Source organism: Calonectris borealis, chromosome 1, assembly GCF_964195595.1.
Source record: "Calonectris borealis chromosome 1, bCalBor7.hap1.2, whole genome shotgun sequence".
Taxonomy (NCBI): Eukaryota; Metazoa; Chordata; class Aves; order Procellariiformes; family Procellariidae; genus Calonectris; species Calonectris borealis.
In genome coordinates, this window is record NC_134312.1 from 154531341 (window position 1) to 154547661 (window position 16321).

Genomic DNA, 16321 nt, shown 5'->3' on the forward strand with positions numbered 1-16321 from the left:
ATGTTACCTGTACCTTATTAGGAAAACACAATCAAACTATTTTAAGCCTGGCTGCCTGAAGTTAAGTAAGTCAATATTTAGGCACCTTTGCAAAAGAAAATAATCGTACCCAGGCTCTTTCCCTTCCCCCAGGAGAAGTTTGTGGGTTTTACTTCAGTCACAAGAGCTGCAGGTGTCCAGCGCCTCTGACAGCCTGAATATTCTTACTGAGGGCCCTGAGTTTAACCATGCAGCGGTGAAAATGGCCTCACCTGACAGCAGTGAGGACAAATATGATGAAAATGAGATTTTGGGTTGATCGTAGATTTCTGCTGTAGCTAGTTCTATATCTATAGATCTCTTGATTCTTTCCTGCTCTCCATAGAGTGTGTTGTGCAAACTTTAATTTCCACATGGCTGGGATAGGACCGGAGGTAGCCTTCTTATGGAGAATCCCTGCTGCACTGAGTTATTGTCAGAAATAGCTAAGAAGTGAAATCGGATGCTTTTCACGTCCGTGTACCAGGCCTGAGCATGTTGCTTTTGTGTCCGGACGAGCATAATGGAGATTTTTTTCCGCTGGTGGAAGAGAGGGGGTTCCAGGCAAGGGTGCAAAAGCAGCGCTATGCGGAGGGTAGCACAAAATTTAGGCAGCTGCTTGAGCTGCTGAGCAAGAAATGCCACCTCTGCCACCACCTGTAAAAGCAGAAGCATGATTATACGTTGTCCTTGCGGAGCACTCTGAGGCATTGGTAATGCTGGACTGCCAAATCTGAAAGAAGGCAGAGCCCTGATGTGGTATTAAAAAGTAAGAAAAGTTCGTGCTTAAAAATCTGCCTATAAGTACAATTAAGTGTTGGATTCTGCAGGTCATGAAGGGCCTGAAAATTGCGTGTAACTTACAGGATTACTCTTTTATTAGGAGAAGCCAATTAAGGCTTTTAACAACATTTCTGAAATGACGTCTTTTATTGGCTACGTGTTCAGCATCTCTCTGGTGCTGTGAATAACTGATGTTTTCCATCAGCGGTGGTGCTGTGGTGAGCACGGACGAGGCCCGGGAGCATACAGCCTGAGGTTGCCCATCTCCTGTCTTGCTTCGACAGAACTTCAGGTCCTCAAGCCGAGCTCTATGTACTCTCCTAAATGCCATGGAGTTAACTGCCTTTTTCATGTACCACAGCCCTGCAAATTGACGATCCATGCAGCTATTGAAAGCTCTAGCAATGCTCAGAGATTGCATTTTAAAATAAGCTAATTCAAATTAGGTGTCATAGCTACATCCCTCCCTCCCCCCGTCTTTTTCTCAGTCTCCTAAAGTCCGGAGAAATAGGGAATGTGTAGAAAATTCATTTTACACGTAAGGTATTTTGAACGAGCACAGTAAACTTTTGGATTAAAAAAAATAGTGTAACAGCCACCAGCAAATAATAAGTACAGAAAATTTTTTGAGATATTGTAATGTAAAGGTCTTAAAATATTTCTGGAAAGTTAAGAGTAACAGGTAAGGTACTTTTCTGTGAAGACTGAAAGGCATTTTCTTGCTTCCTTGTTATTATCAATTCTCAGCAGGGAGACTTTTTGTTTTTTCCTTATTAATGTCTCTGCTCATGGTGGTGGTGGTGTTTTGGTTCTGTTTGGTTGGTTTTTTTAAAACATTTTCTTTTCTTATGTTGAGGATGGAGAGGTGTGCAGGATTGTAGGCAAAGCTATTGAAAAATACATTACATGTTGCATTGAAATGGTTGGTGCATATCCACTGCAGCATATGCTGCCTCCAGTGTTTCCATGTCTCAGTGCAGTCTTTCTCATTCACTCCCCATTCAAAAGCATGCTCATTTATCCTGATTAATTTTTTTTCATTCTAGGGCACTTGCATGTTAAAGGAAGTCAAGAAAAAATGTCCAAGTCATTAAAAAACTACATAACAATTAAGGTAATCTATTTCTGTGAATTAAAGCAATGTATGTTTGTAATAGGTAAATATTAATCACAGCCCTCTTTTGAGAAAACACTGGAGCGTGTGCTTATGCTGCAGCGAAAGACCTGAAGCAGAGTGTTTCTCTAGTGCTGGTGTACCTGTTACTGCGGATCTGGATGTAAGAAACCTGCAGGGTTTGCTTATAACGTGGATCTCGCTGAGCTGAGGGCGTTTGTAGGAAGAGCGTTTGTGCCCAATACCTGACTCGTGCATTATAAGTTTATGATTGGACTCAACGATCTCATTTTCCAACCTAAATGATTCTGTTCTATAGTGGTGGGTTCTCATCTGTCTGCTCTTAATAGTGCATATGCTTTTGGGACTTAGAAAAGAGCGGACGTTTCTCCTTGTTCTGCTTTAGGTGAAATGGGACATAGTATCAGCATTTTGTCAGGAAGCTATTGGGTGTCCTGCAACCGCGCTATGCCAGCGGTCTCTTATGTTCTCCTTTATTTTTATATGGTCACCTTGCTGATGCACAGAGCGCCTTGTCTTTTGGTACCCACAAGCCACGTGCACATGTCCTGTTTTACTGCGTCCCAAAGTTTTTGGTGTAGCCCAGAGCAGGGATTCTCTGCCAGGCACGTGCGATACAGCTGTGCTTGGCACTAGGGTGGCTCCCGTGATGGCTGACAGCTATCGCTGGAAGTGGGTGATTTCCTTCCTTCAGACAAAGCTTGAGAGGCTGTTTCAGCACATATGTTCCCCTTTGCCCTCTCGGAAGACTTAGTTAAAATGCCTTTAAAAAGGAGTTCAGTGTGAGCTGCTTTATTCTTAATTCTCCTGATGCTGTCTGGGTACAGTTAAGCCCTGTCTCCCCCAGGAAAATTACCCGTCGCTCACAATTTTCACAGAAATTTCCCAAGTCTCAGCAGATGTTGTGGACAGGGTGGAGAAATGACCACGAATGCAATGCACGCAGTTAAAAATAACGTATAGAAATGTTCCCCTCCATGTCTGCGGTGGGACTTCTTTATGTTGAGAAAACAAAAACTTCAGGCCCGTCTGTCTTCCCTTGTGGGTCTCGGCTTCTAATTTCTGCCCTTAGACATGGCTACAAGTATTAATGCTTCCCTGTAAGCGATTTTCAGTCCAGTGAAACACATTTCCTCCTGTACAGCCTTCCTGCATCTTGAAAGTTAAGCCCTATGTGGAAGTTTTTATACCCACTCTGAAAGAGGGGAGGCCTGTCTGGGATGGTGCCTGCGGCTTTCCCTTGGCCCCACCGGCAGCCATCTGCATTCCAGGCCGTCACCCGGGCATGGCCGCCCTGCATCCTCTGCGTCCAGCCGCCCTGCTTTCCCTCCCCCTTGTCCCCTTCTCCTATTTTTTCTTTTTTTTTTTTTTTTTTTTTTTTTAATAGCTATTAATTCTGACCCCCAAAATCAAGCACGTTGCGATAACTCATGGCCGAGCAACCCACTTTGAAAGAGCTGTGATACTTTCTCTGTGCTCTGTTTTTAATGAAATGCAGAATTGTTTTTTCCAGTTCGGATGGTCCTTTCCCAAATTTGAATTTATATCCGTACTTCACTCATATTGTTCTACCTTTGTATATTCGTGTAAAGCTTCTGGGCACATTGGGTACGCTCAGTTACATAGAGTTTATTTAAAAAACAAAAAAATAAAGAACCAAAAAAAAAACCCCAAACCACCCACAAAAACAAACAGTTAGTATCACTGTCTATTTCTTGATTTAGCTTGCCTTGATTGCCTCAATTATTTCTGTTTTCACATGGGAGACGGCACATAGCTGACGCTTTGCTACCTTCAGTGTTCAGGCTGGTTTAGTCTGGTAGCAGAAGCTAAATTTTGAAATGTGCATCTTTAAGCACATGACACTTCCCATATTTTCTCACTTGTATTGACTTCTCCTTATGATTTTCTAGATGTGGTGCTTATGCCCACTAAACCGTGTCCCTGGTGGTGTTGGGTTGCCGGTTGGACTCGATGATCTTAGAGGTCTTTTCCAACCTTAATGATTCTATGATTCTCTTTCAGTGGCACTTCAGTGTTACAAACTTACCATCACCAATTTGCAAATCAAAACAAAAAAGCAGGAATGCAGTGTTCACAGTCAATCTGCCACAGTGTCCAGCCTTGCTGAGAGCAGAGTTGGAAGTGATTGAATGTTTTATCAGTGTACCTTCCAAGCATTTAAATAGTTCTTTATAGGATTAATATAAATCAATTACACTAGTAGTAATAGTAGTAATTTACTATTTACTATAGTAAATTATTTGTGAAGCTAGATAAATATTAAGGTGAAATTAGTGAGGTTTCATAATTAACACAGATAAATTCTAGCAATATTAAAAAAAGTTATTTTTGTTCACTCCCTGTTTTCCTTCATATTCTAGTCCTGCAGAAAAAGTACACTGACTTTCTTTTTCAAGAAATCTTTCTTTTTTCATAAAGTTTGCAAAACTCAGGAGCTGTCCTATTCTGCAAGATTGTATCCCAATCTTAGTCTGGTAATTTCAGTTTGGTTTTTTGCAAAATTCTTTATACAGTGTATGTTTGATCATAATTACAAAGTACTTTTCACTGTCTTATCTTTGACATTGTGTGTATATTTATATCTTGTATATATGTATGCACAACTATCTTACATGGAATTAGATTTTATTTAGTTTAGCCTTTAAACCACTGTTACAGTTTAAAGCTTTATGCCTGTCTTAAACTACAAAGATTGAGTTATTTGTCATGTTAGTTTTTTCTGAAATATGCTGTGAAACTAGGGTAAGGGGGTGGAACAACTGAAGAAATTGTTCGATACAACGCTAAAGCTGTCTTTTTGTGGGCGGAGTTTAGGATTTCCTGAAGAAATTTTCGTCGGATCAATTCAGGATGTTTTGTTTGCGCAGCAGATACAGCTCAGGTAAGGAAAAAACCACCCTTATTTGTCGAGATGTGCATGGCTTTCCGCACACGCTTCCCAAGCTGGCGATGCAGAGGTGCGGTGGTGGAGGGGGCTCTCCCTGCGGCGCCTTGCAGTTCCCCTCGGGTAGGTGGAAAGGTTGGCGGTGCTCTGCGGGGCGGCTCTTTGGCTCTCATTTAGAAAAGCATCTTTACCAAGGACAGTACTTAACCGTTCGTCTAAATACCTTCCTGAGCTGCAGTTAATTGCAACTCTCAATTAATTGCACTTTCAATTAATGAATTACCTCTATCTCTGATTTGCATCTGTTGCAGTCACTTGTATTTCAGTCACGATCAGCTGTTTTTGGAGACGTATCTAGCTTTGCCTTACATTCCTGTAGGGTATGACAAGGGCTTGCTAATAACTTTTTATCTCCCTGCGGCTTTACCATTTTTTGTCCCATGGAGTTACTGAATGTTCAAGCAGTTCTGTGGTGCAGTGCAGCTCGCTTAGACCAGCGCTTGATAACCTAATGATCATCTTAGCTTGGCAAACGCCGCTGGTGGGGAGAGGTGCGGGAGATTTTGTCAGCTTCCCTGTCTACGCCGTGGTGTTTCCAGCAGGCTGATGCGACTTAGCACTGGAAGAGGTTTTCGTCTGGATAGTGTTTTTACCAGTTTATTGGGGCCTGCCAAAAGCAGATGGTAGTTCCCTAACCGCTGCTGGGTCATCTGGCTTGTTGGCCATCCTGGCACGGTAAGGGGATGGTGGAGCACAGGGAAACACCTGCTGCGTTATTTCGGTGGGCCTCTAGCTGCCTCAGATAAAGCACCCCTAGCAGTGTGACTGGGAGGGAGAGCTGGTGTGGTTAAGGCCCTGTGGCTTTGCTAGCGTCCCTCAGCGTGCAGTGCGCTGCAAGCCTTCATAGACGTGCAGTCATGGGACTGAGACGTCTTTTTGCTTGTTAATACCTCTAGCTGCTTGCAGGAGCCACCCGTCTGATCTTCCTGGTGGAGCCTCCCTCTCCTAAGGCAGCTGAAGGCATTGGGAATGCCATGTATCCGTGAAATATTTCGAAGCGTGGCATAGTGAAGAGACTGCTGGTTATTAACTGCTGACCTCCACCATGGTAGGAAGGGAGGAGCAGATCCAGGTGGGAGATTTGCTGCAGAACCGGACCCCGTTTGGAGCAGGAGAGGGGGCAGGCAGTGGGGAGCACTGTCACCACAGGGTGAGGCGGCGGGATGGTGGCATGCCTGGCTGTTTTGGGGTGATGCCGCAGGACAGTGGCACACCTGGCTGTTTCCTCTGCGTCTCTGTCAGGAGATGAAATACGTTGTGCACACATAAATGGCTCCCCGGCTGCAACTGGGGGCACTTGGGAGTCTTGAACAAAGGTGTATTTAAAACAAAAGAAGAAAAAAGGCCAACACCTACAACACTATCACATATATGTTTGTCCTGTAAACAAAAGCCGAATGGCTAGCAATTTCTAAGCTTGCCTGGGGGCAAGGAATGGCACTGGAGCCCTGCACCGGAGGGCTGCCTGCATGCCTTCTCCGCTGCATGTCAGCTGGCTGCATTTGAACCTCTGCGAGAAGGACATGACCCTTTTTTTGCCTTACTTCTGGGTTAAATACGTTCCTGTGATAAAAACAGAGGGCTACCTGTGCAAATATAGGTGTTTTTGATGAAAGGGTACGGTGGTGTTATGTCAGAGTATAGTGCCAGCAAGCCTCTCAGCAGATAAGGCTTGCTCGAAGGTCTGCTGCACTTGCCACCTCCGCCTTATGGTGCAGTTATTCGCTGTCTGATAAAGACCCAGAATCAGTCCCTGCTGAGTCAGGTATTTACTATGCAGCCTTTCAGCTTGTGTTCCTGCTATCAATTCGCTTTGGTCTAAAGAGAAGTTTACCGCACTCCTTCTCATCTTGCTGTGTGCTTCCTAAGTATTTTTCTTAGAAGTGAGATCCCAAGCACCTTCTGTTTGTTCCTAAAAAGGTTTTCCTAGGCTAAACCTGTTGGCGATGATTCCTGCCTTACTTGCCTGTGAAGGAGAGCCTTTTGTACTTGTTAAAATCCAGGGTTGGGGGGTTGGGTGATGTTACTGCACTCGTTGAATCAGGCCCATAAAAGATCTTTGTAGGCATGCAGATGAGACAGCGCCTGACAGCTGGGAATGCCTCCTGCTTGGTGCTGTGGTTTATGCGGATCTTGGGCTCAAAATGGGTCTCTTTTGTGCTCTGGGCTACCCCCTGCCTGCGTGTGTGCTGTCGGGCACCTGGGAACAAACGCGACTCCAAACTTCCCCAACTACGGAGGGGCAAAGGCTGGAGGGGCATGTGCAGGGAGGTGCATGTGTTTCGTGGGAGTGGGGGCCCCCTCCCGTGGCAGTCATTGTTGCAGGGAGGACAAAGCTGGATGCCTGGCTCGTGGGGAAGAGGAGAAAAGTCAGAGGGAAGAGGCTTTGATGCAGGACATCACCCTTCCACAGTGTGTCTCTGCAGGGGGTCCCTCTGCTCCATCGCCCTCTCTGCCTGCTCCGGCTGGTGGGGCAGAGCTGCTTGGGGTTAAGGTGAGCTCTGGGGGCAGTGGTGATGATCCGGGCCTTCTGCTTTGGCTGATGCCTCTGGCTGTCCCCTTCTTGGCCTGAATCACCACCCTTCGTCCCACCGGGGGCGGTTGGGAAAAGGTCTTTCCGAGGTGCCACAGGCAGCAGCATGGTGCCCCACCACCAATGTGCCTGCCAGGCTGCTTCTGCGTGCAGCTTAAAAGGAGAGGTGCCATCTCCGAAGCCCTGTGGGACCCTATTGTGAGGCACTGCTTTTCCTCTTGCATCTCCTCAGCAGTGGTTTTGCTTTTGCAGTTAGGTGGAGGGGCTGTGAGCCTGCAGCAGGCAGCGGGGTTCTGTCCCCAAAACCCTCTCCCGGCCACCAGAACCGCTCTGGTGATTTGTGAACCTGAGTGAACTGTAACATTTTGGTCCCTCTGGTCTTTAATTAATTGTTGATGCTAATAAACATATGTTTTGTAATTTGACGATATAGTGATGATGCCCTCGGTGGCAAAGGAGGGAAGGAGTGGGGAGTACAGTGAATATTTATAGAGCCGGGCTTGCCTGTGGCCCGCGCTGTGGGTTTGCAGTGCCCTGCAGGCAGCGGTTTAGGAGAGTGCCATGAATCGGGGAAGAAGAATGGCTTTAATCAAGGCGGGCTTCATCAGGGTAAACTTTCATCAAGTATTCCTTGTGGAGTTCCTGTAACCGGGGTAATCAGTTGAGTAATCTTAGTGGATATAAATGATCTCTTTCAATATCTTGCTGTTTTCTAAAAGTCTGTACATCAGTCTTTTTAAAAGCTGAGTAAAGCTTAATTTTAAAACCAGTGTTAATGAGGCAGTAATGCAGATTTTTAATTATGCACAAGTGGAAAATCTGACAAATACAGGTCCAGACTTATGCCTTAGTTATACTAGGGTAAATCCTACAGAAAGTAAGTTTAAACACTTAGGCTTCTTTGGGATTTAGGCTAATGGAACCGAGATCAGGTCTCACATCTGGCTGCATCTGCCCTCTTAGATCTGTCCCCTTGCTCAGACTGTCTGCTCTAAAGAGTCTGTGTCTGGGCAGCATTGGGTAATTGCACGAAGCAGTCGGCTGTAATGTGTGCAGAGGACCAGAGGTTTCCACATTGCTGTGGAAACTACAGGTGATGCCCAGTGCTGATGAGATTAGGGATATGCTGCAAGCTGTAGTTTGGATGTACCTCAGTGCAGAGGTCGTGCATAAAATGGTGAAGCAGTACTGCACTGGCTATGAATCAGTTGGCCTTTGATACAAGTAATCAACTCTGGTGTGACATTGTGAGAAGGAATGCATTTAAATTTAGGCCTGTCCGTGGAGCATAGGCAAGGCGAGAGGAGCCTGCTTAACCCTAAGCCAGGAGAGGCCAACGCTGGTAGTTCCCGAAGCGCAATTGCCTGCCGAAGCTGGAGTCCTGCTGAATGCAGTGAGGGCGTCCGTGTGCTTGGATGCCATGTTGGGGGGGGGCGGGGGGGTTAATGTCGTCTTTCCAGTTGGTGGAAGAGAAGCACTGTAAGCTTAAGGTATAGCAGATCTCATCATATAGTAGAGCTCTGCTTAGGATGTGATGAATCATTTACCTTAAGGTTTTATCTTTCTTTCCAGTGACTGTAAAGAGGATTAGATGAAAGTGTGTAAGTTGGATGTGATGAATCCCATCCCAGACATGCCCTTACGAGTTTAAGCAATTTGTATTTTCTCTAATAGTTGCCTTCGAAAATTGATATGGCCAGTTTAGCTTTGATACTGTGAGGGAATTGTATATCTAGTGCAGAATCTAGACTGCAAAATTTTAGGTCCATCTAGATTTTAGATGCTGGTGAAGCAGCCCTTTAAGTGCCTGTATTCCTCACAGAGTCAGTGGTGAGGATTAGGTCTCTTTGGAGGTCTACAAAGACAGATCGTATCTACCTAAATTAGAATAGGAACAAAATTAGGAGTGAGATCAGAGGTATGTCTTGCCAAATTAAATCTGGGGGGACGCTTAAAATCTATCCAATCCAAATGCTTTGGAGTAATAACTTCACAGAGAGATTCAATAATGAAAAAAAAAATTAAGTTGCTATTGCTTCAGTCAGCTTCCAGACACTTTTTGAATCAGTCTGATACCTTTCCAGTAGGTTATGCTTTGTCATATGTGATGATCATCTTTTGTATTGATTTAATTCATCTAGTGCACACGAAGAACAGAGTTTTTAATTAAATATGCAATTAATTGTAAGAAAAGTTTGCTGTGACAAAAAATAACAAAGTTTTCCTGGAATGACTTTGTCTCAGAATATTGTTCCTACGTATGACAGACAGCATCCTCTGTATTATAATGCTCAAATATTTTTTTTTTTTTCCTTAGCAGTAGAATTTAGTGACGAGAGCATGGATGATGCAAAGCACCTTCTTCAGGCAATCTCCTCATTTATTAGAGATGCAAATGCTTATATAAAAGGACAGCTGGTATGTGATCCTGTTAGAGAAGACGTACTGTGGGAGAGGTAAGTGTACCTCCTGTATCTTTGTGATTATGCGAGCAATAGTTTGCTGACACACTCAGAGGGCTAAACACTGTAGTGTGCTGAGTTCTGTTTAAGAAGCAGGACAGGAAAAAGGACTGAGAAGCAGTCTTCCCTGCCAGCCCTCACCAAGGGCAGCTTTTTTTCCTTCTTTGTGTAGCAAGCTGCTTTTCCTCATAGTCTACTACACTTAGTTCATTGTATTTTTAAAATCCGTGTTATTTATCCAGTGTGCCTGTCCCAACACTTGCATCTTTGCCCCTCTTGAGTGATGTAGAAGGCAAAGCTATGAGTGAAGTTGTGAGATTACCCAGTTCGTAAGACTGTGCATTAGTGACTGAAGAAGAAAGAGGACGACTGGAAAGTAATATGCCTTGGGCACGTGAGCTTGTAATCAAGCTGGCTGGCACTGTGGCGTGCAGCAGAGGAGAGAAGGGGTTACTAAGAAACTGGCCAGGGGCAGAGATGTCACGAGGAAAGAAGAGATTACGGCTGTTGTGATCCTGATGCTGACGATGAGAATCTTTTTTTGGAGTCCCTTAAGAAAACCAGATCATCTTCCAGGAGAGGGAAGTGCTGTGTGTTGAGCGCAGAGCTGAGAAGACGAGCAGAGTGCTCTGGAGTTGGGGTGGGAGGGCGCTGAGCACCCTGAAGCCATGTACATGCAGGCAGCTCTGGGACACAAGATCGGAAGGGAAATGGCCTGTGCTGTAGAAGCGAGAGGTGGCTTCCTTGTGGTGCAGGCACCTCGCTGTCGGGGAGCTTGCGGCTGCACCGACTAAGGCTTGCAAGGGGCGCCGGAACGTGTTACAGGGAAGGGGAGCTGAATTAACTGCTTGTGATATTTGGCAAAAAGGAGTCTTTCAGCAGGAGGCTGCAGAAGACCTGTTGGTGAGAGATAAGGCTGAGACGTGAGGCACATGGGCAAGTTGAAATGGATTGTCAGTGGGGGGCACGTGGGAGGGCACAACTTGTCTGTCACTAGATGTAAGAACAACCAAAATGAAACAGAGCTCTTGATTAGGAAAGTGGTAGATGTTCAGCAGAGAGGGGGAAGCTCGCAGGGAAGAGCGTTGGGAGGAATGGGTTAGGGCAGCAGCCATCTGGTATCTGAGGGGAGGCAGGCATTCTGGGCAAAAACACTCAGAAACAGGCACAGCTGGGTTGAGGAGAGCCCCAGAGGCACTAGGATAGCTTGAGGTTCCCCAGGTAACCCTGCTCCCCGAGCTTTATCGTGAAACAGCATCCTCGGGTCAGCACTGTCGAGGTCCGGTTCGCTTGGCTATGTGCAGGAGCGTGCCGCCAGCGGCTGTTTGCAGCTCGACATTTATTCCCCCTGCTGTCCTCATCCTCCCGCTCAAAGCAGCTGCAGCGGGTAGCACGGGTCCTGCGGCGATGAGTGCCACGATCCCATGAGACCTTTCCATCTCGGCCAAGCCAAGTGGAGTCCCAGGGCTGGGATTGGGCTCGCCTGGGAAATGAGGAAGCAGCTCCCGCTTCCGAGCTGGATCCTGCCAAGAGGCCAACCCGAGACAGCTCTCTTGCCAGGCACTGGAGTGATGCACGTGACGGGGCTTTGGAGGAGAAACACGTTAGCGTGAAAAACGGGCTGCTGGAAAAAAAAAACTTAGCAAAATCTTTGATGTGCTTAATATCAACCTCATTTTCCATCTGTTTTTAAATGATTAAGGCGAGCCTTGCTCTGCCGTTGTCGTTCCTGTGATTAACAATGTATTTATTGAACGGATGTAGCACTCTGGATTTTGACAGGCGTCAAGTTTTTCCCTTTGCAGCTGAAAGATGTGTTCTCCCTCATCAGTGTAGCATCGCCCATCATAGGACAGCTAGGAAGGAAACGACAGTGTCCTTTCGATGGCTCCCTCTGGCTGAATAGCTGATGAATTCAGCGTACTGCTGGCATCTTGTTTGTCTTATCTTAAACGTTACCTTTTCTTCTTGAAGGCTAGCCAACACAAAAGCAACCGTGAAGGCTGCATTTGCAGATGACTTTGACACCTCCAGGGCTGTTGCAGCAATTGTGGACCTCATTCACCATGGCAACAGACAGCTTAAGGCTGTTACTAAGGTAACCCATTAGGATACAGAGATCAGAAAATGACAGCTGTCCACTGTCCTACTGTTTAATGCAGACAGATTAGTTTATTGTTCACATAAGAAACCAGCAGAAACAAGGCTCCATAAATTGTTGACCTTAATGGTGCCCATTTGTCCTGACCGTATCGCAGGAATTGTGTACGGCTATTGTTTTGTGCTTCGTTGTGTCCAAAGGATGTTTCTTTCCTTCCGCCCTGTATTATTTACACCTAAGGTTTTTGAAAGGCCTGAAGCCATCGTGGCATGCTGCTAATTTTAGTGCTGGTTTTATGTTCTTACCCTGCTTCTTTGCTTAATACCCATGCACAGAAATCAACCTCAATTGGGAAATGGGGGGTGGTGGTTGCTGCGCAGGCTTCGGCAGACAGTCGCAGGTGCACGAGGCAGTCATGGTGGCGAGTTCAGCTTTGGGGACCGAGTGGCTTCTGCTGTCGGCGAATTATAACTGTGGCCTCAGCACGTCTGCATGAGTCTGTCCTCAGATGGCTTTTGGCAAGTGGAGACCCTGTTAAGATCTCTTGATGCTGACACATAGGAAGCATCTGGTAAGGACCAGACCTGAGCAATAAATACAGGCTGAAGCACTTCTTGTACCAACAGCTCCCTTTCTCGCTCAAGGTGAGCAGCTCAGCCTGGTTGCTGTGCTCCTTGATTGCCGGTGTCATCATGTCCACCATTTTTGTGCTGTGAAAGAGCATATAGTAATAAGAGTATATAGTAATAACTGAATTGGCTCATTTGTTTAGAAATTCTCACTCCTCCTGGTCTTGTTTTGGTCCTGGTTTTAAGTTCTGTCCTTAGCCTCATCTTTCCCTTTTCTTTACAAAATGACTCTCTAAGCAAATCCCCAACTTGAGCCAGTTTGCAGCAGGGATCTGTAACAGAATTGCCACTCCTTAAATACAAGTAGCCTCATTTTGCCAGTTGTTGCTTGTTTTCCCTGAATTCCTTCTGTCACTCTCTTTGAGAAGAATTGGGTGGGATATTTGCGGGGCAGCTGACTGGGGTTTCTGGTTGCGGTGGTGGAACTTTCCTGGGTGCAGCCCAGCTGTCTGAGCATTACCTCCTACTGACTCTGCGTGTGCTTTTTCTCTATGAGAGTTGAGAGTAAATTCACATAAATGTAACTACTTGTTCCTCTCTTTAATTCCTCTCTTTAATCTGCCTGCCATTCTTACCTTAGTTGGAACGTTCCTGTTTCTTTCCCTCAGTGGTCCGCTTCAGCTCCTTCCAGTTCAGATCCTTTGCAAATTTTAGGTTATGGCTTGTCTCAGGCCCTAATGGCGATAGATAAAATCCAGTCGGATAAAATCCAGTACCACATGCTAATTTGGTTGTATATATCACCACCCTTTTTTAAATTGCTTTTCAGTCTATGATTTAATCTTGATTTTTTTTTTTTTTTTTTTTGGTGAAATAAATATGGGGGTAAGAAAGAAATACATGTGTTCTTAAAAATGCTATTCTATCACTGCTGCTGGTGGTTGCCGGTGCTGCTGGGGCATGACGAAACGCCATAAGCTATCTCAAAGCAGTCTTCATGTTGTTTAAATCAATAAGACACTCAAAAAAGGGTTTGGGGTTTTTTTAATCATTTATTTTATAGGTGCCCTTGAAGCTGGGATTTTGTTCTTTTATTTTGTTTTCATACACACAGCCCTTTCATGCCCAGAAGTGCTATTTTTAGGTCTAATTTACTACGCGTATGTAATGCATGGCAGCTTCACGCATCTCTTCTCCTTGCTGCCCATGCTGGTAATAAGCTCTTCCCCTCCCCCGTTTACTTAAACCTTTTCCCTTTGTGTTGTGAGGCGCTTTTATATCTCTGTAAAAGTTCCCGTCTGGGCAGGTGTTACTGGTGGAGGTAGATCTATATAATTAGTAACAGTTTTCCCTTGTGGACCTAGGCTACAGAGAGATGCTGAGTTTTGTAATATGTATTGACTGGACAATCTCTTTTGAGTGTTTTTTAAACAGGATGCTGGATCTCCTAGAAGCTCTGTTCTGTATGGAAGCGTTATTTCCTATATAGAAGGCTTTTTTAATGCCCTTGGGATGTCCTTTGGAGAAAGACAGGTACGAAACATCTCTTCTATGTGTACTAATGTATGGTAGCAGTGCCAGCGTTATGTTTTATAAAACGCTTTCCAGAAGCGTCAGATGTAACAAAGTTATTTATGGTTTCAGTAAACCTTTCTGCACTGCTTGCAGTTTCTACCGTGATATCTTAGGAGAGCATGTGAGCAGGTAGAACAGGAGAAAGCGAAGTGTGGGCTTTTTTCTTCTCTGAGATACTCCCATGTCACTGCAGCAATTGTCCTGTGGAAATGAAAATTTGAGGAATGAAACAAGAAAAAGTTAGCATTGGAGGCCCTTTAAGTTGGTCCTGTTACGTTTCTGGCTTTTTCCTGGCTCTTCCTCTTCTTTCTGGTTGCACCCAGGCTGACTTTGATAGCCTTACAAATATTTGTGGTTGTGACCTCCCCGCACAGCGGGAGCCGGGGTCCAGCTCCTCTGCAGAAAGCCGGGGTGTGGGGAAAAGGGCTGCTTCGCTTTGAGACGCGAGTTGGGTGCGGGGAGGGGAGGGCAGCGGGGGGGTCCCGTCATTGGAAATTCCTCACGTATCCTCTAGTGCTTGGATAGGTAGGAATGCGGGGGGGGGGGGGAGGGGGAAGGAGAGAAAAGCCCAAAGCAAAGTACTGCACAGGGAAGAGAGTGATAAATGCAAAGACGATATCCTGACGTATGGAAGGCGAGCGTTTAAAATGACGCAAGCTGTTGGAGACTCGCAGGCTGTTCTGTGCTCTTCTCCTGCTCCAATCTGGAGCTGAACACCAAGAAGTTGAAAGCTTTCTTTAGAGAAACTGTTCTGCAAAAATTTCTTCTGGGGGAGGGGGAGAAGAAGATAAGAAAATGTAAATAACCTTATTAATCCTTTGAAAGTCAGGCAGTATAGCAATAAATTCACATATTTGCTTTGCCTCTTTGTGGATTTTTCCACAAAATTTCTTTCAAAACAGCGGTTGGATGTGATTTGACTGTGTGTTACTCCTGATAACCCATGGTTTGTCATGTTAATTTTTAGTGGCATACTAAACACTTATTTTTGTCTGTCAGTTGGATGTCAAAGTCATTCCTCCAGATTCTGGGCTGTCTGTATGCCGGTGCCTGCTGCGCCTTTATTTTTGCTGAAACAAGTGTCTGAATGCTTTTCTGTTTTGCGTGCTGTGCTGGTTTCTCTGGGGCAGCAGGGTCAGCAGAAGACGTTGGTGCGAGGTAGGCAGGAAAGAAGGAGCAGAGAAGTCAGACCCTTCTCTGTCCCTCTGCTCTTTCCTTTCAGCTTCCAGTAAATGAATCAATCAAAATCTTCATCAGAAAGGTCCGTGGGCTGCTGCAAGCTAGTAAATAAAATGGTGCAGGGATTGTTCTCTGACCTCAAGACCAGCCACAACAGCTCAGTGTCCAACCTTTCCCGGGCATGCAGCTTGCCGGGAGCAGTCCCTGACCACCACAGGTCCTGGCACGTGGGCTGTCTGGGAGAGGGCTAACTGGCCTGGCTGCCGCTGTGCTAACAGTTTAATGGAGAGGCTACGGGGAGCAGTGTTCGGGCCCTCTTCATTTGGATGTTTGCATATAGCCCGTGGGTCTGTCTTGCTCTTAGGATGGCATTTGTCTCAGCGAATTAGCCTAACAGTCTAATGTAGCTGCCTGTGCTTCTGCAGTAGTTGGTGGAGAGAGAAAGGCACTGCTAAGGGACGGTTCATCTTGGTCTGGGGGTTGTGTAAAATAAGACTGCCCCCCTCTCTCTCTCTCTCTCTCTCTCTGCATTGGCAAGAGAAGGAGCCTGGACAGCCACAGGCACATCATATGAATCCATCTGAAATTTCTAGAAGACATTGCTAACCAGACAGAAGTCTAGGGAAATGTTTTTCTCTTAGGCAGTGTTACCACTTACTGCTGGGGACTCTAGCTGGTGGGTGGAAACCATCGTGCCCGTTTAGGGCTGAGGAGCAAAGGTGCAGGCTTTCGCTCTGCGGAGGAGCGCTGTGTTCTGGGTGCAGCCAGGGGCAAACGGGTGATCATCTGTGGGGTAGGCAAGGGCAAAACTTCCGCACAGAACTTCTTACGAGCCTTTTGGATTGGTTAGTACTGCAGAAGAAGAACTTAAGAGATCATCCCTGAGAGGCTACACAGTGTTTTACGTGGAAATTGGATCAGTTCATCTCCTAAACCTGCCTCTCCTTTTGGAGGATCTTGCCTTTGTGTCATGAGTACATGCCTGGTTTGAACTTTGG

The 16321-nt window shown here is 45.8% G+C and overlaps 1 protein-coding gene across 12 annotated transcripts in view; it reads left to right on the plus strand.

Moving 5' to 3' along the window:
- CARS2 (cysteinyl-tRNA synthetase 2, mitochondrial) overlaps nucleotides 1-16321 on the plus strand; it is a 41305-nt gene that overhangs the window by 17300 nt on the left and 7684 nt on the right. For 9 of the 12 annotated variants that reach the window (XM_075137216.1, XM_075137236.1, XM_075137225.1 and 6 more), the window contains 5 exons: nucleotides 1848-1915; nucleotides 4775-4841; nucleotides 9755-9893; nucleotides 11874-11997; nucleotides 14004-14102. In XM_075137216.1, the coding sequence (XP_074993317.1) occupies nucleotides 1848-1915; nucleotides 4775-4841; nucleotides 9755-9893; nucleotides 11874-11997; nucleotides 14004-14102 (497 nt within the window). The remainder of the gene's footprint in view (nucleotides 1-1847; nucleotides 1916-4774; nucleotides 4842-9754; nucleotides 9894-11873; nucleotides 11998-14003; nucleotides 14103-16321) is intronic. The other 3 variants (XM_075137176.1, XM_075137185.1, XM_075137193.1) reach the window with 3 other exon arrangements.